The sequence below is a fragment of the Alligator sinensis genome, unplaced genomic scaffold (genome assembly GCF_000455745.1).
Source record: "Alligator sinensis unplaced genomic scaffold, ASM45574v1 scaffold111_1, whole genome shotgun sequence".
NCBI classification, from domain to species: Eukaryota; Metazoa; Chordata; order Crocodylia; family Alligatoridae; genus Alligator; species Alligator sinensis.
Genome location: NW_005841875.1, coordinates 396,570 through 417,070, shown reverse-complemented (window position 1 = coordinate 417,070; position 20,501 = coordinate 396,570). Strand labels below are relative to the sequence as shown.

The window sequence follows — 20,501 nt, the reverse complement described above, 5'->3', positions numbered from 1 at the left end:
AGAGCAAGGTGTGTTTGTCTTAAAATGATCCTTTGACACTGAATTAGAGAGAGCTCTCCTCTCAAGTGCCTGCATATTTCATACATCAAGCTTATCCTCTAATCCTGATTTCAAACCCTCCTCCATATGCCAGCAACATAAAAATCTTTCTTGGGATTTAAATTATTTAACAGTTTCTGTTACTAAAATTCCAGCAGTAAAATGAACACCTAGAATATTTAAGTAGGTAAAGGAATATTTTGCTACCAAAAAAATGACTGAGGTGAAAAAAAATATATCAAAAGTGATTAATAATCAATACATTTGGCAGTTAGGTGGGTGCAGTTCATGCTGGTTACAGTTACACACTGGGCTCATCTACACATGCTATTAATGCATCTGAATAACCTCTGGCATAGTTCATGCTGGAGTCAGCTGCTTCCCAGATGCAATATCTTCACATGCACCTGGGACTGCAGCAATCTGAGCCATTGCGGAGCAACCCTGCGCTGGCAGGGGAACCCAGGGGGTGAGCCCTGGGTTTCAGGTGGCAGTGTCAGGCAGCGGAGGGGCTGCCCAGTACATGAGGACGCTACAGTGTGGAGCTAGGCAGCAGGCAGCCCCTGTACTGTAGCACCTTTGTGCCTCAGGCAGCCCCGGTCACAGTCTCTATGTCCATTTGAGTGCACATAATTACTCCACTGTAGGATAGTACTTGTCCCGGACAGTACTGTCCTACAGTGGTGTTAATTAGTTTACTGTGCCCTAATACAGACGAATGTGTTGGCTGATGCTTTACTGTGGAGCTAATTAGTCAACTTTGCAGTAAAACACACGTCTAGATGTGCCCCCCACCTTGTATCAAAATGAGACTTTCAACTTAACAAAGCTAAGCAAGTCAAAGGCAAGGATGAGACACAGTCCTGGGTACCCAGTCTTGACCTCTAGAAGAAAACAATTAAAATGCTTTCCTGACGTCCATAAAATGAATGGTAAATAATCATCTTTAGTGTTAGCTTTGAACATCATAACTGGCCAAGGTGTCTCTCTGGGCAAATTTCCTTGTTTCTAATGCAGGAGCAAGGGGGATGTCACAAGAAAACAAACTCCCCATTTACTGTGCCAGTATCAGGCTGATTTTGCTCTCCCAGGACTCAGTGGAGCAACCCAACTACCCTCCTCTTGGAGTAAGTGAAGCCCCCCAAAGGATGCTCACAGCAATAACCTTACAATTGCTTGGCAAGAGGCCATGACAGCAAGCTGTCTTCGCTCCCCATAACAGCAGATGCTTCCCCTTGCCTGCGTAGGCATTCCAGGGGAGGATCTGGGTACATCGAAGAAGAATGACTTTGGGAACTCCCAGATCTGCCCTCTCCTTCAGTAGCTCTGTATGCTAAGTCTAATGGATGCTATCTGGCCCATGGGATGAGCTTTACTACCAGCTCCCCATCACACAGAATGATTTAAGTTAGTATAAAGCAAAGATGATCACCAGCATGAGCAAATAAAACTCAGCGATTGGGTAACAGGAGGGGAGATGGCATTCACTGTCCTGGAGACAAAGATTCTACAGAAGAAATAAGTTAAACTCCTTGTTCGCGCTGATGGATTCTGAATTACCCTCTCAGGGGGAACAAAAATATCTAGGCATCTTTTGAAGCAGCTTTATAAAGACATCTAGGATCAGCACTTGTCAAAAATGCACGTGGAAAAATGGATGAATTAAGAAAGGACCAGGAATAGTATGCCAAAAATTGTAATGTCATTTGTATAAATGCAGGTGCATCTTCACCTCGAATAGCTTGTTTGGTTTTGATCACTTCCCCTCAAAAAGATGGAGGAAGCTATATCGAGTATGGTAAAAACCAGTTATAGGGGCTTGTGCTTGAATCCATATACTTTGGGTCCCAAGTTGGTGGCCTGCTGGAGTGAGAGAGATGTACCCATTATACAGACGTTTGCTAGGTGTACAGAATACAAATTGGTCAGAGGCACGATGGGGTTTTCTGTGCTTTCTGCCAAGAGATTTACAACCTTTTGTTTGGAAACAGGGTCAGACCCACTAGCAACTTTGTCTCTTAGGACAGGTCCTGCGTTCTCTGCTCTAAATTATGGGAGAACCAAAGTTAGATTAAAAAGAAAAAAGAAAAAAACAGAGCCATATGTTTGCACAGCTGATTTATAAACTCCAAAAGAAGATGGGATTTCATAATCTGAATACCGGCAGAAATACAGACTTACATCAATGCTACTAAGGGTTGCTATAGTTAAAGTTTAGAATTTAGGATGCTGACAGATGTGCCCCCTCCCCCCCCCGGTGCGTTACCAAAAGAAGAATCGTGTCAGATTGACCCGGCTCCACAGTATCTGAATCAGCTATTAGATAAAAGCACTAAAAAGCCCCTATACAGGCGCTGGGCAAACTGGGTCAAACTAACGCAGTTCCTCTTCTGGGCATGTGCTGTGCTCAACTCTGGCATGCTGAGCTGAAAGTAAAGCACTGTTGGGCGGGGTGGGGTCCACATCTGTAAGTACCCTAATTGTGCTGCATTATACCACTGTAAATCTGGAGGAGTTGCACTGAGCTCAAAGGATTTGGGGGGAAGGAAGGCTTACACTTACATGTTGTTACCATGGCACTCCATTTTGGCACTGATTACTTTCTCCAAGCAACATAATTTTTGCATTATTACCATACGTGGTCACTTCCTATTGTGAGACGCTATGGAATGAAGTGGGGTTTATAGAAATTATTTAATGAAAATCCAGGCTTGAGAAAGGAATTGACTAAAGTGCTCAACCCTGGAACCCTCCCTTATCAGAAGTTTTTAAAGTTGTTAATTAACTGTTAGAACATTATCCTGCTAGTGGTTTTTTATCTTATATGGGGGTGGGAGGCTTTTCTTAGAAAGCGAGAAGGCAGTAGCAGGATTAGTCTGTTTTTTTCAAGGTTGTAATGGGAAGATTGGATAAGTATTTTCTAAATGTTATACTTTCTCCCCCATTCAGGATGATTATTTCAGAAACTGGAATCCAAACAAGCCCTTTGATCAAGGTAAAGGTAGTACTTTTATTGACTATACTCTTTTTAAAGATATTTCATGATATGCACATTCTCTCTGTGTCTTGTCTCGCTCGCTCGCTCGCTCTCTCTCACTAATCAGTATGTAGTTCCTGTGTCTAATTTTTGTTCACGTTCTGGGGTGGTTTGAATCAGAGGAGTTGGCTGATAGCTATTTTTTTTAATGATCTTTCAGTCCTATTTGTGTTTGGTGGTAAACTACGTGCTTAAAAGGTTCTTCATAATTGGGAAAGATCTAGCATGCAAACTAAAATGAGTAATTTAGCATACTTTAGTTGTCCTGTTAAATGACTATTTTATTGCTTTTATTATCTAACAATGAAGTGTACATTATTTGAAATCAGTGGCAGTTTTCTCAGAGATGCACTAAGGATCAGTTGAGAAGTCAAAATGCTGCTGTATGTCTGATTTCATATTTGATACTAACAAGGACACTTAAGACATTTGGTACTTTCCTTATCCCTCTTGGTTGTCAAGTTTGGGGATACTCCTATCATCTATTAGGACTTGTCTACCTGGGAAAATTTGCTAATTTTATAGAATTATACCGGCATCTGTGAAAGCACACTTTAATGTAGGAATAGGAATGACATGACCATGCCAGTATATCTACGTTGTTACATTTCCCTGTGTAGACGAGTCAAATGAAAAATAATGCACGGTACATAAAGCACAAACAAGTAGCCCTAGGTGATTTATTGAATCTGGAAAATATGGTGCTTAAGAGGGAAAAAGTTGAAGGCATACTTTGCTGTTCTGTCAAATGTTGTTCACTTCTAATACTACTGTGACGAATAAGTTATGTAATAAAATGTTTACTTGTGGAAGCAGTGTCTTAATTGATAGAAGATGCCTCCAGCAATTTATCATTCTGTTAGTATACTTCACTGCAGTTTTCAGCAATGTTTGTGCACAAATATCTTGCATTGAGATTTGAAACCAGGACCCGTAATTCAAAGGTGCATGTTAGCAACTGAATCAAATTGGCATTACAAAGGATGTTTAAAATATGACACGTGGAACCTGAGCATACTCTTGAGTGTCCAGAAGTTTGTGGAGGCAAAGAATATACGGAGAAAATGTTCTCAAGTGAAAGGATGCAACCTGTATAAAACTACTCCCTGATGTGTTGAGACAAGCAGGAAGATTGCAAAGAGCTGGCTAATGCACAGTAATGTCAGTTTTGGCAGTAGGACACTGATAGAGCAGTCACAAAGTGTATTGCAGAAATGAAACTGCCTGCGCAAACTTTGCAGCCTTAAGCAAAGCCAGTCAGCAGTCTAAGGAGTCTAGTGTAGCAGAGTATTCCTGCAACCAAGAGCAGGCTCAAGAAACAGAACGCTCTCTATGACCTAGCCAGGATAACAGACTGGAAACAACAGGTATGGCAGGACAAGAAACCTGTAGGTCCTGCTAAGTGGCTATGTGGAGAGCAGTGGTGAACAGAGAGGTCTTACAGATGATATATTGACATTTAGAGAACATAATACACTTTTCGGACTGGGTAGCAGAATTAATTTGTCCTGGAGATCACAGCCAAATGTCAGTGGACGCAGTAAAAGCCCTGATATTGTTACCTGTGTCAGGCTTGACAATTGATGTCAGTTCAATAAGGAATGGTGGAAATAACGAAAAGCATGGCAATGCATTTTACCGGAAAGGCAGTCAGGAAAGCAGTGCAAAAGATGATAGGCCATTATAAAGTCCAGAATGCGCCATTTTACCATAGTAATCAATATTCAGAAATGTAGAGTAGTTGTGCTCTGGGATGCGCAGCTATACCATGGTGTGCTCTCAAAGGGATGAAGCCCTGAGGGAAGGGGAGGGTGCTTTTCATTTGATTCTTGACAAAAAATGTATTTTTAGAATAGCTTCATCCTGAGTTTTGCTTCACTGGACACAATTTTTGCCCATTTTGCATACAGTAGATACTCATGTGCATTGCAGAAAGACTGGGCCAACAGCATCTCTGTCTTTTAGATACTTTCCTGGTGTGCAGTGCAACAAACCTTTTTTAATTGTAGTGCACAAAATGCCTGCTAGGACAGTTGAAACTAGTGGATTATATCCAGCAAATGTCAGATAGATCATTAACCTATTTCACAGCTTAGAGCACTTTATTGGCTATATGATCCCAGGTTTCTCTGACTAGTATTGGTTCATTCATGTCAAGTCTCAAATTCTAGAGCTGCCAGAAGCATACTATTTCAATTGAATCAGTACCCTTGTGATACCTACTATCCTTGTGTGTCAGAATTTGTCATCGATTTCTTTCTAGATGCAGCCCTATGGCCAGATATTCAGAAATACATAATTATACCAGTCAAAACAATTAACATGAAATTCATTTCCATGGAAAGAATTCAGCACAGGGCTTTACGCCACCTCTTAAGTACTCTTTGGAAGACTTTTCAGATATGTGATACGTTAGCTTTTTGCTTGACTCTTGTAGGAGGGTGAATGTCACTCACCCTGATTAAAATGACCAGTTAGATGGTGAAGTAATTCCTTGGATGTTAATTGTGCTTTCATATTCAGTAATGGTGTTTGAGGAAATTAGGCAGGCATATTATTGAACAAACAGTTAAACTCAGCGTGTAAAAATAATAATAATAATAATAATAATTTTTTTAAAATTAGCCATCGTTTAGTTTCTGCTTTTCTTTTAATTCTGTATTTACATGTAACTTGATGTTAAATAAATATTCCATATGCTTCTGTTTATACTCGGTATTACTTGTAGCTGTTTATTATCTTGCATTTCCTGAAACACTAATGTCTTTGTTTTTTTAGCATTTTAATTATGTCTGTTTTCCCGTTTCTTATTTGTAATTGCCTTGCTTTCAAATTGCTAATCTTTCTGATCCTACTGTGACTGCCGTGTCTCCTTGCAAGTGTCTCTGCATTTCTTTTCCAGAGAATTCAAAGCAGATAGTTATTGTATTCTCCTTACAATAAGCATGTATGTTTGAAATTATTGATTGAGTGATAGCAACTGATAACTTCGTCCCAAACAGTCCGACAGTTAGCAGCAGTCCATTTACTCCTGGACAGAATGCGCGTGGTATACCTGTAGGTTGTTACCTTTGAATGTGTGTGTGATGGCCTCTAACAGAAGAGGAAAATACATGTAGACTCCCTATCCTAATCTAACATTTTTGTGATGAGCTTTCAGTAGTCAGAAATGGGTGAAGTATTGCATCACTCTCAGTTTCAAATTATTTATTAAAATGCATCCATCCAGTATTCTGGCTGCATAGAAAAATATTTTAAGATCAACAAAAAAATTTTTTTGGCTACCCAACATACAAATGCAGGAATTCTCCCTTCACCCACTGGATTCCCAGTCATGAATCTTTCCCAGCAAATCATGTCATAATGTTCCTCTCCCAAGGGTAAGAACAGAGAATGAAACAAATGAACACGGAAGTATGACCTGATAGTTGATTGAGATTGTAATGAACTGAAACAAAAATGAATTGAGAATCATATGGTTGCCTCTGAGAATGACCAGCCTCCTGTAGTTTTGTGATTTAAACCATTGGATAGTGGCTGGAGTGCTTTCAATGACCTCAGTGCCACAAAATTGCATGGGGTAAAAGACAGTCTCTAAGGTAATGAGGCCTTATATCATGTGGAGATTTATTCTATAACTTTTAAAACCATCACCATAAATTGTTAAAACACAGGGAAGGATGGGAAGTTGGTGCACGCCTTAGAACACTGCTGTAATTTGTGTAACCAATTTTTCCCAATTGATTAGCAAAGGGAGATGAGCACAATTAACCCAAGAGATAAAATTGATGTGCACATGGTACACAATGCTATGCAGAGTGTATTCTGAATAAAGACCCTGCTGGCAAGAAAATGCATATGTGCATTGTACAGAGCTCCAGCGCCAGCTACACTGGTTTCATGCTGGGTAACTCTACCAGTTTCCATGAAGTTACTCCAGACTCACACCAGCATAAGTGAGAACAAAATCCAGCCATTGATGTAGGTCTGTGTCAGAACAAGAAAGCCATGATCCCCATCTAAGTCGCTTTGAGTAGTGCCTGCAGTGAGGGGAACACCAAGGCTTTCCCTCTTCATAGATGGACTTGGGATGATGATTGCCTTTCCTTCATCTTGTTTCTTGCTCTCCCTCTGCCCTTCTGTCTTCCACTTTTAGCACAAATAAACATGGGAGTATGTGGAATAGGTTGGAGAAAAGAAGTAATAGGTGTGAGTAATAGAATGAATGAGAAGAAAGAATCAGTAATGATGGAGGAAGCAGAAGGGATATGACATGACAGGGAGTACCAAGTAAAAGTCTAGAGCAGGGGTAGGCAAAGTTTTTGGGGACAGTGCCAAAAACACCCACTGTTGGCACCCACTGTTGGGTTTATGACCCAGATACCTTGTTCTGAGTGGACCCAAGCCCTCAGACCACCACAACTTCTTCCATTTGATAATAGGCACATTTTATTGGTATATGGTGATAGCAGATAAGAGTAATACAGGCAAAGTGAACACAATAACCACCCTAATTCTACTTAGCTACTAGTTCCTAAGGCTTCACAAGGAGAATGGTACGCCTGGCTAGTACATGAATTCTACCCTGTGGTTTTCGCTTGAATGACAGGTGTCGGCAGCCTTGAAGGTCAAGGGCCAAGGGCCCTCCCCACCCCCAACCCAGTAGGGTAGGTGAGATAGGATAATGGTGCATCCTCTGTCCATGTTGGCCTTGGGTTCCCCCCTGGGAGCCCCCTGCTGCTCTGAAATCTCTCCTTTTGTAGTCTTTCTCCTCTGATGACTCTTCATTCCCAGGTACCACTGATTGGTTTTCCTGTAGTCAAAAGCATATGTTTCCACAAACCCATTACATGCATATATCTTAATTTGGTCATTTACCAGTGTCTTTATTTGGACATGCCCAGCCTCCTAATTTGATCATTTTACCAAAACTAGAAATCCCAGGGGCTTTGCAGTTGGTCACTGTGAGCTAATGCCAACACTGCAGAGTCCCTTATCTTTGTTATAGGTTTTCAGGGAACAGTGTGTTACATATCTTCAGTTTCTTGGGATGCTTGTCTGCTAGCTTCAGACACAGTCTGAGAACGTGAAACTTTATCACAAACAGACTTTTAGAAAACAACTAGCCCTTGCCATTCCCCTGGACCATTGTTAAAATGCAATATTTACTCTACCTACAAGCTAATTCCTAAAAACAAACCTCTAAATATCATTTTATAGGCATCACTCACAACCTCGACTTGTGAAACATTTGTGTGCCAGGGCTGGACAGGGGGGAGCCATGAGGGGCCCGATCCTTGTTGTGGTAATGCACCCCTTGCTCCTCCCTTTCTATCCACCCCAAGGTGCATATGCCAAGCAGAGTGCCTTCACATGCCACTCTCTGGCATGTGTGCTCAGGTTGCCTACCCCTGGCCTAGAGCAAGAGGTGAGGGAAATGAAACATTGCTTATATTTCAGACTTGAGCGTTGGCATTTATTTGTTTTATGTACAGAAGAAAAAAGAAGGGATGTTGCAGATAGTCTGGCCAGCTGGAGTTGGGATCTTCAGAACAGCTCCTGTGTTTTAGGAGCTCAAGGGTCTCTGACAATCTTTAAAGTCTTTTATGGTAATATGAGCATCTGATCTCTTCCCTATATCTGTGTGCACTTGTGTATGTGCAGTAAGTGTGTACGAGAGAGAAAGAGACAACAGAACAGAAGGGGAGTGGAATTTCCATGTGGGAAAACAAGGAAAGATGCTGCTTTTGTCAAACTGCATGTCTGTAACTCAAGCTTTTATAAGAGTCTTTGGGGGAGATTTTCAAAAGCACCTAAGGGATTTGGAGGCACAAAACTCATTGACTTTAAATGGGACTCGTGTTCTTAAATCTGTCAGGTGCTCTTGAAAATTCCCCCTTTTGTGACCCTTTTGATCTTCTCAAGAGAAAAATAAAATAAAATCACCACTGAGATCTTGAACAGTCTTGCTCTAAGATTATTCACGGTGTTGTTGATTTTTCTGACTCTGGGCAAAAGTACAAATCGTGTTAGAAAATCTAAAATTACATAAGGATACCTATCAACATAAAACCTGTCCCTTTAGAAAGAAAGGGCTTGGTTTTTACTTTTATTGTGCAATCTTTGTTTCTAGACCATGGAAAGGTCTATCTTTAGAAGAAGTGACTGAACAAGGCTCCTCGAAGGGCTGTGGGGGGTGGTTATTCACTCTTCCCACAAAGAACCGTGCAGCAGTTAAAGCCATCGTAAGTATTCTAATCAGATCAAGATTTACATGACCTTTCGCTGCCTTTCTGTACATCAGCAAAATTCACCCTGAAAGAGCTCTTATAATGAGCTATTATTTCATATTCTAAAAGTTTCTTGTGCAAAAAATAGGGATTCTAGAAATAAAAATAAAAAACAGAGTTGCTTAGTTCAGGTCCATGTACCTTTAGTCCAACGCTACCATTTTTTTTACCCAGATAAGACATTCATTTACCTGCTAGGAGCATAGTTCAGTTTAACACTAAAAAATGCTAGATGAGCCTCAGTGCTGTTGCATGCAACTTCATAGTCAGTGGGCCATCGAGAAACAGATGACCTTTCCTGAAAACAAAAACATAAAGTTTGTACAGCCTTGAAGTATAAAATTTGGATTTTGTGAATATTAAACCTCAGTTAAAAAATAAAATTATATATCATTTGAAGAGCAAATGTTGAGACAAAAGGAAAGGAATGCTTGCTCCCTTTTCATTTCCACATAATCCATAATAGGCTTGTTATCTAGCAGTTTCCAAATAAAGGAAATGGAACAGTAGGAAGAACTTATTCTAGAGCTCTTAGGGACGCTACCAACAGTAAGATAATTTATTTTAAAAAATTCTTTCTTTTTAATCTTTTCCCTCCTGAAATTAAGCTCCATGCAGTTCATTTTCACATTCCAGTGTTAATTGCTTCTCATAATCCCAGGGGCAGGACCCAGTCTACTGTAAATTTGCCTTTAGAAAAGCTTCCATTATTCATGCATTGGGGGGTTGGGGAATTCTCCAATTCTTGGGTCCAAATAACCCGATCAGATTGCCTGATAAAGGAACCCCAGTCTCCTTGCAATGACGTTTGTGGGAGTTGTGCCATTTGTTTCAACACAAAATGAATCATTTGGAAACATATTTTGAGACTGGTCTACACGCCATTCTCACATGCATATCATCAATTTCTTAATCAAATTCCCATTACAGAGTTTTTTTATCTTGAAGCAACAATAAGGCTGACTTTGGAATCATGTGACTGTTAGGTCAGGAACTAGGGCCTAGTAGCAAGACTGCACTTCCACTCAGGACTTAGCCTAATGAAGGCATGTGGAGGATCCAGCCTTATAAGTTAGCTAGAGTGACATAAATCAGCATTACTCCATTGACTGGTCAGTATTTCAAGCATTTTTGGTTGAGGGAAGACTGAACAGGGCACCTGGCTCTTTTCTGAACCGGTCTTCCTTACTTAAACTTGATGAGCATATATAATTACATTTTTAGGTCGTCTTTTCTGTCTATGTTTTCTAATGGTTGTAGTGCAGAGGAAGAAAAATCTGCTTTTTTTCCTCTCACATTGGACAAGTAAATTATATTGCAAATAAACACATTGCTACTAACTTCGGGGAAGGCAGTCCCTGGAGACTGAGACAAGGTACCTTTGCTTAACATGCTATCTCAAGGAAGGCAACTATAACAGTTTGGCAGCATCTAGTGGAATTCTTCTACTTCATTTATTTTTAGCTCCTCAACCTGCCCAGTGTCTTGTATTTGCCTTGAACCTATGAGAATCCAATACAAAGGTGAGAGCGCTGCCAGCTGAGCCGTACTAACAACCCATTAGAACTGCAGAGAGCAGGAGAGCCTATAGCCCAGAAATGATTGGTAGTCATTATTATTGAACTGGAGTCTGTCAAAGATGCAGAAGGTAGGAAGAAAGGGAGTATAAGGAGCAGGTTTTGTTAGGATTTTTAAAAAATAAATCAAAGATTTTTTTTTTTTTTGACAAGGTCATTTAAGAGTTCTTAAGCAGCTGACAGATCTGACTTAACGTGTTTTTACAGTATTCTTGTGTGTGCAGTGGGGAGGAATCGATTAATTTTTTTTTAGCATAATGCTCTCATTTCAAAGGTTTTGGCATAACAATTAAACATAACTAACAATGGACATCTCATTAAATATGCCAATAAATTAACTCATTAAGAGTTTATCCAATATTATGAGTGAAAGCTGTTAAATAAAAAAAAAAAAAAAATAGACTCAATCCCAGGAAGCCTTATATTTAATTTCTACTGGGAGCCACTTCTATCCTTAATAGCTATGCTAAATTCCTAAGTAGGAAAACAGATGTTATTAATTTTTCTGCAAATATGCACAAATGCAAAATAATTTTTTGATAGGTTTAAAGTTTTTGGAAAAAATTTGGAACAGTGTACAGTGTGTTTACCGTATGGCATTCTTAAAGCATCATTACCCAAAAGATAGAAACTGTGGAAATAATGGGATGCACTTTTGTACTGCAGATCCATATGCTCTGAATTCAAAATGTTAGGACTACCGAATCATCATTATTATTCTGGATAACAACCCAACAGAAGGACACAATAAGAGGAGAAACCCTTACTCATACTTAGAGGTTGAGTATTTCCAGAACCATCCATAAGGAGTCCACGTTATTTCAAAAACTGTCAGCTGTCTCTAGGCAACACTCCAACTGTACAGAGACACTCCAGCCCTACAACAATATTCCAACTTTTCTATAGCTGTCTTTAACAAGCACCATATTATGGAAATTGTTAGGAGGGGAAACTCATTCAGACTGCAAAAAAAGTCATTTAGCAGTTTCTTCCCAGTGCACTCAGCTGTCTTGGATACCAGTTTTTCTCCTTCAGCAACTATGTCCCAGTCCCACAAATGCATATCAAGGAAAGCCTGGGCCCAGGGTATTTCTGTCTTGGGTGGATTCCCTCAACATCCGTAGAAGCCTGGCTATTTTGCTTGCAAGGCCTTGTATGAAGTTCTAAGCCATTAACAATGCAATGCTGTGGGCCGAATGCTGGACCCAACCACCTCCTTCCCAGTGTGCAAAATGCCCAGTGGGGCAATATGAGAGGTCATTTCCATCAGGCTTCCCACGTGTAGATGTACACCCAACTGTTCTGTAGAGCCGCTCGGGTATTTTGCTGACAAGTGCTAGGTGAGTCCTGGGACCAGCTTCCAAGCCTTATACATGCTTAGGATAATTAGGACGTCAACGTTACATACCCCCGCTGGCAGCCTCCCCCCGCCCCGTAACGTCTGCTCCCTGTTGTTTCATAAAGTACCTCAGGTGGGTTAGATTAATAGGAAAGAGCAGAATCATGTATTAAGCCTACTGTTACATGCTGAGGCTCTCCTGTCTGAGGGTTAGCACCTGGCACCCAGTGCCATGCCAGATTAGACCTCTTCTTCATACCACACCTGGCAATACAGCTCTAGCAAAACTGCCCTGTCAGGACTGTTGCAGCCAATGATTCTTCTTGTTTTCTACTGCTTCCCCAAGGGGGAGAATTCCCACAGAGAGGGAGACTCGATAGGACAGGGGTTTTCAACCTTTTTTAGTCTAAGTACTCCCAGCGACTGGACACTGAGCAGGGGGGAGGAGGGGTAGTGCGTGGCAATGTATTTTGAATCCTAAGAAGCAGGGCTGGAAGGGACCACTGGAGGCCATCCAGTCCAACCCCTATTAAAAGGGCGGCCTTACCCTTTCTCTCCCGCACCCTACCATTGAGCTGCAAGCCTTGAGAAGACAAAGGAATCCTACTGCAGACGCTCCCTTTTGTGATTTGCATATAGAGGACCTCCTCCCTCCCCACCCCCGGTACATATAGCAGATAACTATGGTTTACCCTCTGCTCTCAGATATACTTAGGTAGACTGGAGTGACACTACTGATTTCAGGTACATCCCCATTCCCCAAAATACCCCTGAGCTGAGCAGCAACAGCAAATTAAACCTCTGAACATGTCAACTCTTCAGAGGAAGAAACAACCAGTTCAGAACAGATTCCAGCCTGTAGCGACGCATAACCTGGGAGCGTCGCAATCCAGCAGCTCTGCCGAGGTCGAACTTGTGCCCAGTAGAACCTTGTCTATACGAATGTATGCATCTGTGTTCATACTGCCGCCTCCTCTTCAGTGAATTGTACCTGTCTTATTCCAGCTAAATTCAGACTCCAGCCTTGCACAGCACGGGAAAGCAGAGGTAGCCTAGAATTAATAAGCATTCCAAAAAAAAAAAAAAAAAGAAAGATAGATAGATAGGTAATGGAAAAATTGTAAGGCAGGCTGAAAATCACAGAACCTTCAATTATTTTTGAACCTGCAATTTTCTGTTAGCCTTGATTAAGATGTTCTTTCGAAACAGCCTAAATAAATCTATTTGCAAGAGATGTTCAGTGCCGTACCTGCCTGTCTTTCCACATAAATATGTTAGTATTATATGGAATCTTTTCTATTAGTTTGCTTCACGGGGTAGTTTCTATTGAATACTTATATCGCTATTTCTTTTTGGACTGTGATTGTATTTGTTGGGTTATAGGAAAATTGTGCATGAATTGTGCGTGTAAATCATCAATTAATCAGCACTGTTTTAAGACATGTGGACTAAGTCAACAGAGAACAATTATCACAAGTACTGCACGTGAAACAAACTCCCTGACATCACATATATTCTGAGCAGCTATTGTACTTCCTGTTCCACAGCAGCCACACAGGCAAGATGTATGTGGTTGTCTTGTATTACAAGAAAAATATTACCTTCTCTACTGGGTTTGCATGCAACCAACTTTATAATAAAATGCCACATTAAAGGTGATGAGATGGCATCCCTCTCAATGATGGTACTGTGGCTAATGCACTTGGCTGAAGATGGTGATCAATAGGTTGCTGTGTCTAGAATTTCATTAGCGCTTTGGGAGGCGTTAAGAGGTCTCTTGTTAGTTTTGTCAATAATGTTACTGATTTTTCTTTTAGTATCTCTGACTTCAGTGACCATGAAACTAGCATTCACAGATTTTTAAAGGTCAGTCCATGCTACATATGGTGCCCATCTTGTTCCCATCAAAGTTATTAGGGTTTGGAGAATGTCATGGGACTCGATGTTGTTTCCACTGATGCCAAAAGAATGCAGGATCCTTCATTCCTTTCGCTGCAATCCAGCATGTAGGATCTCAGGCAAAATAGTCAACTCTTTTTTCCAAATATACCCTTTGCTGTTAAAGCCATACAACTCTGTGGGCATACAGGAGGACTGGCAGAATTTGGTCCTTTGTCTCTTAACTGCTTTTTTCCCATCTGTTTCATGGTGTTTCACTTTTAAATATAGTGGCAATCATAATAAATGACATGCAAGAAAAGTTGATATGCCTAGAGATTTTGTTTTTTTATCCAGATAGGAGCTAATTGGAGTCCTATCCTCCACTTAGGCTGAAGGCTGGGGTCAAGGTTAAAACAACTTTCCATAATCAGTGGATAAAAAAAAATCCATGGATGCTAATACATGTGTATTTGTGAATTAATTAAATATTCATCTGCAATAAACCTAAATACCTAGGTCAGTAAAATACTAATTGGATCACAGTTATTTTTCTTTCCATTATTATTCCATCTAATAAAACAGATTTGTATAAAACCATAATAATAAAAGCTAATCTGAATAATTATCTGACAACTTTGAAGTTCTCTATCATTTGGGAGGTTTTTTTTTTAATTTAGAAAAATGGAGTTGCAGTGATGTGCAATAAGGCCATTAAAAAAAATCTAACATTTTTATGTTACTGTCATCTTCATAAAAGAAGTTTAATTGCACTATCTTGTAAATAATTGTTGCAATCTTCTCAAATTAAAATGGAAGCATAAGTAGGCGAATTTTTCAGAATTCATTCAGCATAATAGACACTTCACTTACAGTGAAATGTCTGAGGCTCTGCTAAGAAGGTATCATATGCACAACCTCATTTCTTTCACATTTTCTTACACTTCAGTTCACTTTTGATCAAAGTAAATACACCAAGGTCTTTTAATGTTGGTTTAGTAAATAAAGTTCAATCTCTCTACACTTGTCTTTTCTTCTTCTTTCTGTGACTATGGCCTATCAGTGAATGTTGCCTTTCATTTGATACCTATCTTCCTATTGTCAGGTATTGATCAGCAAATATTTTGAAAATGTCATTCAACTCAGTGATTGAGTTTCCATTGTATTGTTACACCCAAAGTTGGGAGGAAAGATGCATCTGGGGAGCATTGATATCCCAGTCCCGTTTCCAACCATCACTCATGAAACGTACCTACCTGAAGGTGATAAGTAACGCTGGTCTGTTCTACAATGTGTGTAAAAAATCGTCTTCTGTCACTGAGGAATTGGCGGGCCTCCTGGCACCTAGGCTCCAACCCTAGAGGGATGTATGGTACGTGGTAGAACATACTGCCTGAAGGGAGGCTCTTACATGTGTTCTCTGTCACCAAGGAGCACAAGTGCAGAATCAATGTGCTGTGTAAGTTGAAGTACTCCCTGGACTTTAATTTGAGACCAGCAGTTAATTCACTTATTCCCTTCTCTCCAGTCAGATCCTTAGGCCCTGGCTAGATGTGCAGGTAAAATGATGATGGGATGTGCAATCTACACAATCACATTTCCTGCCATGCCACATGTTCATGGCAGGAGGCGCGATCGTGGGATAGAGCCTCAGATCCCATCATGCCTTATTGCTGACACCACGTGCTCCTCTGGCTGGGAACCCTGTCAGCTGATCTTGGTTTCCAGCCACAGGGGCACAACATGTGTCCCTGAGGCTGGCAGCCCAAGCCCCATCAGCTGTGAGCTCCTAGCCACAGGGGTGCACCTGGCCATATGTTCAATTAATGGCATGATAGGAACCAACCACAAAGTTATTACACATTTTTTGTGGAATAATGTTTGTGGCTGGTTCCTTTTTTTATGATGCCATTAATTCCTTTAATGTATGGCTGTGTCACAACTTGATTAACTGTTTAATTATGTTTCAAGAGTAACATGGTAGGGGCCTTAGTATCAGATAATCACAACTGGGATAAAGGAATGTATAAATAATCCTAGGGCTCATTGCACATTATACCAGTCTTATTAATACAGTGCAAATGAACACTTGTGTAATGATTGTAGTATGACACTTCTATGAGTTGAGGTTGTTATTCTTTCTTTCAGATTCTTGGAACATTAATTGCTATATGTATATCTGAGACCATATTCTATGAGGGACCAGAACTTTAAAACATGGTTCTCTAATTGTATTCCATAGACCACTATTAGACTAGAACCAAGCCATAGAGATTGTGAAGGCAAGTCCACTGCTGTCTACTATGTTCTTGCCTTCAAACAGATGTAATCAAGATACTTTGGGAGGAGGTGGTCATGCTGCTACATTTTCTAAATGTGTGGGCACTGTGCTGTGGATGTTACAGTTGCACTGTTATATATTCTGCTTGCACATTCAAATTTAAGATGCAAAAAACCACAAATTTGTATAATATCAAACACAGAAATATCAGCAAAGTCTGTACATTTTCCTGCTTAAACTGCATTGCTATGCTGTGTCAGGAGGGAGTGTTATCTAGTGGCATAAAAAGATAGAAATTTGACTCATATTCTATTGCTAACTCTGCCAGTGATTGGGTGGATAACCCACAATACCTCTTCCTCAATCAAGCCATAAAATAAAGATTCTAATAGTTAGCTATCTCATAGGAGTACAAAATAATAAGTACTGCTGTTTCAACTTATGTCTGAAACCTGGAAGTGGCTGATCACTGTCTTCCATCTTTCACTTCACAGCAGAGCTTTAAAATGTCCATTCCCTGTCCGCTTTTGCATCATGCATCTTAAAGAGTTTCTGATGGAGCTGGCATTCTCTTTCTTCCTGGTTCTGTTTGGTTTAGTTTTTGTTTTAGTAAAAAGTAGCCATGTTCCTTCTAAATTCACCCTTGTCAGCATCTCTTGATTTGTGATTTTGATTATCCCTCTGATTTTTAACCCCCTTCTATAGAATGAAAATTCAAATACCCTAATGGGTGTGAATCTTTTTTAAGTGTCCAGCTTTCACAGCCATACAGGAGGATCAACCATTTGTAACATTTCAGCAATCTCTGGTGTGACCTCAAATGTAATTTTCTACAAGAGAGAGCTGTTGAAAGAATATAGAATGCATTTTTGCAAGCACTATTCTTGTTCCTTATTCATCGCATTTTCCATATGATGGTATCGAACTCATGAATTATAGAAACCCATTCACTTAGTCCATCATTTGACCATCAAGGAGTTGCCAACACTGTGCTTTGCTAAGTTTGCTAAGTGTTATTGTCTCCGCTAATTAAACACAGGAGGGTTAATCTCTATGTTTGGCGTTTTTTTTAATAGAAGATTCTCAAGTGAATCAGCACAGAGGTACAAAGTTTTTTATTGTAACAGTTAAGTTTACAGATAACTCGGTGATTGTAGCCTTTCTGTGCTACCTGCTTGGTAATTTTCTTTACTAAACCTTTATTTTTTTCTTTTTTTGAATGCCATTTCCTCAATGCCAAAACCTTTTATAACATATTCTGACTGAATGTTAATCATAAATGGATTCTCAGGTCCACAATGGAATTACTGGTGCGAGGAGGTGAGAGATCCCCAACCCTGTCTGGTGGTTAGGACACTGACCTGGAAGAGTAACACTCCAGGCATGTCTACACCACAGACTTACCATGCCACACAGCAGTGTAGTGCGTTTGAGGGTGTTTTTGCCTAATAAAGTGCATATGCGATGTAAATGCTCCCTCAGATTCAAGCCCCTGCTTTATGCTGTTAGGGCAAAGATCTTCAACATGGATCTGCCACATTGCAGGTGCGTGTTCTAGCCAATGGACGATTGGCTATTCTAAGATGGGTCACATTGTTTTTTGCACTATAGTTCAAGGCCAAAAAAAATCAAAGTGTCCTAGTTTTGTCCTAATATAGAACAAGCGTAAATAGTGACTGCTCACCATTTTTTGCGAAGTAGAGTTCTCATACTTTAACTAACCCTAGATTGCTATTCCTTACATCCACATTTTTCAACCTGTGGCCCACAGACCCCCTGCAGGTCTGCAGACTATGTCTAAGGGATCTGTGAAAGATGATGATGATCAATCAAAAGTATGTGAATGCCCATACTTCCAATTCAAAGGGGTCCGCACCTTCATTCAAAATTTACAAAGGGGTCTGCACCTCCATGCAGAATTTTTTAGGGGTCTGCAAATGAAGAAAGGTGAAAACCACTGCCTTAGATATTACTATTCTTTGTATTCTATTATTGTGAACACATAACTGATATTTAAATCACAATATTCGTTTGATAGCCACAATAACTGATTTCAAAGCACTTTCCAGGAATTAATGACCTAAATTATTCCTTCCACTTCTTTCATAATCAGGAGTACTGTTTCCAAAGGTTAACGTTAAGTAGTGTCAATGGTAGGTAAATATTTTTACTTTTTTTTTTTTTTTCTTTTGAAGACCTGCCCTGTAATAAGGGCTGTCCCTAGCGGGGCCAGTCGGGGTGACCACCCTGGGTCCCGTGCTTTGGGGGGGCCCCGCAGAACCAGGCCAAGCAGCATGGCGATGCTGCAGTGCCACCAGCTTCACGTTCAGCCACTCAGTATGCCCCCACCCTCCGATGACGAATCTGCCACTGAAATCGGCGTATCCGGCCACTCGCCACCCCCCCTCCACCACCGAATCTGCCTCACCACTTTCCTCACGTCCAGGGGCAGGACCCTGCACAGGCCGATTTGCCTTGGGCCCCACACCCTGCTCAGATTGTCTCTGCCTGTAATTCTGGGAAGAGCACTTCTATTAGGACAGTGCAAAGCTTCAGGTGCTGATTCAATTCAGAGGAGAATCGGCCCAATTTGGTGGCTGAATCCTTGAATCTGAATCAAATCAGGGGACCAATTAAAAGGTCTGAATTGATTTGAAACTCTCTGAATTGATTTGGAAAAGATTCAGAGAGCTTAGATGATTCGGGGAGTCTCCTCCTGCTGCAGCAGGGAGCGGGACTCAGACTCTGAGCTGGTAAGTAGGGGGTTGGGGAGGAGTGTCTGGAGCATGGGGGAGGGAACCATGGGGAGACCCCAGCCAGGCCCCATCCTCTGCCTGCTCCCCCAGCCCCCCCCATGGCTGCCCCACCTGCCCCAGCTCCCAGCCATTTAAATAAAAAGCCCCTACTCGATGGGTACTGCTGGGTGGGGGGGGCAATTCTTGTTGCCTCCCACTGCCCCACACTGCATGGAGGGCTCTGCTATGAGCCCCTGACTCCAGCCCACTCTTCCAGGCCCCCCATGGCTGCCCTGCCTGCCCTAGCTCTGGCCTTCTATGAAAAAAAAGCAAAACAAAAAACCCCAGGCTCACTGGCTCCTGCAACAAAGTTGGGGTGTCTGGGGGCCTGTGCAGAGCCCCTCAAGCAGCATGGGGCAGTGGGGGGCAGCAGGGATCATACCCCCACCGGGCAGCAGCCAGGGAGTGCCACACTTTTTTGGTTTTTTGTTTTTTTTAAAGGGCCAGATCTGGGGCTGGTGGGGGAGCCATGGGGGTCTAGGAGAGTGAACGGGGGCCATGGGGCTTGTGGCAGAGCCGTGGGGCAGTGGGGGGCAGCAGGGATCACCCACCTGCCTGGCAGCACCCAGTGATTCGAGGCTTTTTTTTTTTCAGAGCCAGGATGCTGGCCAGGCAAGGCAGCCATTGCCAGGACTGGGAGAGTGAGTGGAGGATGGGCCTGTGTGATTCAGAGATTTTGCTGATTCGGCAGCAGTCGAATCTCTCAATCAGTTTCAGCTGAATCGATTCGAGACAGTGATTCGAATCACCAAATCGAATCACTCTCCCCTGAATTGGCCAAATCCAAATCTGAAGTGAATACTAGCTGCTTCTCACAGGTCTAACTTCTCTGTGTGTACACAGGGGAGTGTTGAGTATATGATTTGATACTAGTCACTTAGAATAAATAAAAATGAAATAAGGTTTCTCTGTTGTAAGTTCACTGAAAATGGCTTAGAATTGGTAATTAGTCAAAGAAATTGTTATTGAACCAATGCTTTATTTCTTCTTTTGAAAGTAACGGGTTCTGTTTATATAGCTAAGACTACACAGATAACTGTGATGAAGTACTAGCAGAGATTGATGCCAAGTGCCTGTAATTAATCTTTAATTTAATTTTAAATGCACTCTTTAAGAAGATGATGAGCAAGTTAAGAAGATATGGTAGTGGGAATTCTCATTTCTCTTGTGCATAGGCTGGCAGTCCCTAAGCGGACACATCTGTAATCATCATAATTCATAGACATTGCAAATTATCCCTGAACCACCATGAAAGCAGCGAGTCT

General features: G+C 41.2%; 1 protein-coding gene across 2 annotated transcripts in view; it reads left to right on the top strand.

Annotated features, from left to right (window-relative positions):
* SPOCK1 (SPARC (osteonectin), cwcv and kazal like domains proteoglycan 1) overlaps positions 1–20,501 on the top strand; it is a 500,723-nt gene that overhangs the window by 176,475 nt on the left and 303,747 nt on the right. The window contains exon 2 of one of the 2 annotated variants that reach the window (XM_006017185.3): positions 2,989–3,034. In XM_006017185.3, the coding sequence (XP_006017247.2) occupies positions 2,989–3,034 (46 nt within the window). Of the gene's footprint in view, positions 1–2,988; positions 3,041–20,501 lie in introns of both variants that reach the window. The other variant, XM_025196024.1, reaches the window with a different exon arrangement.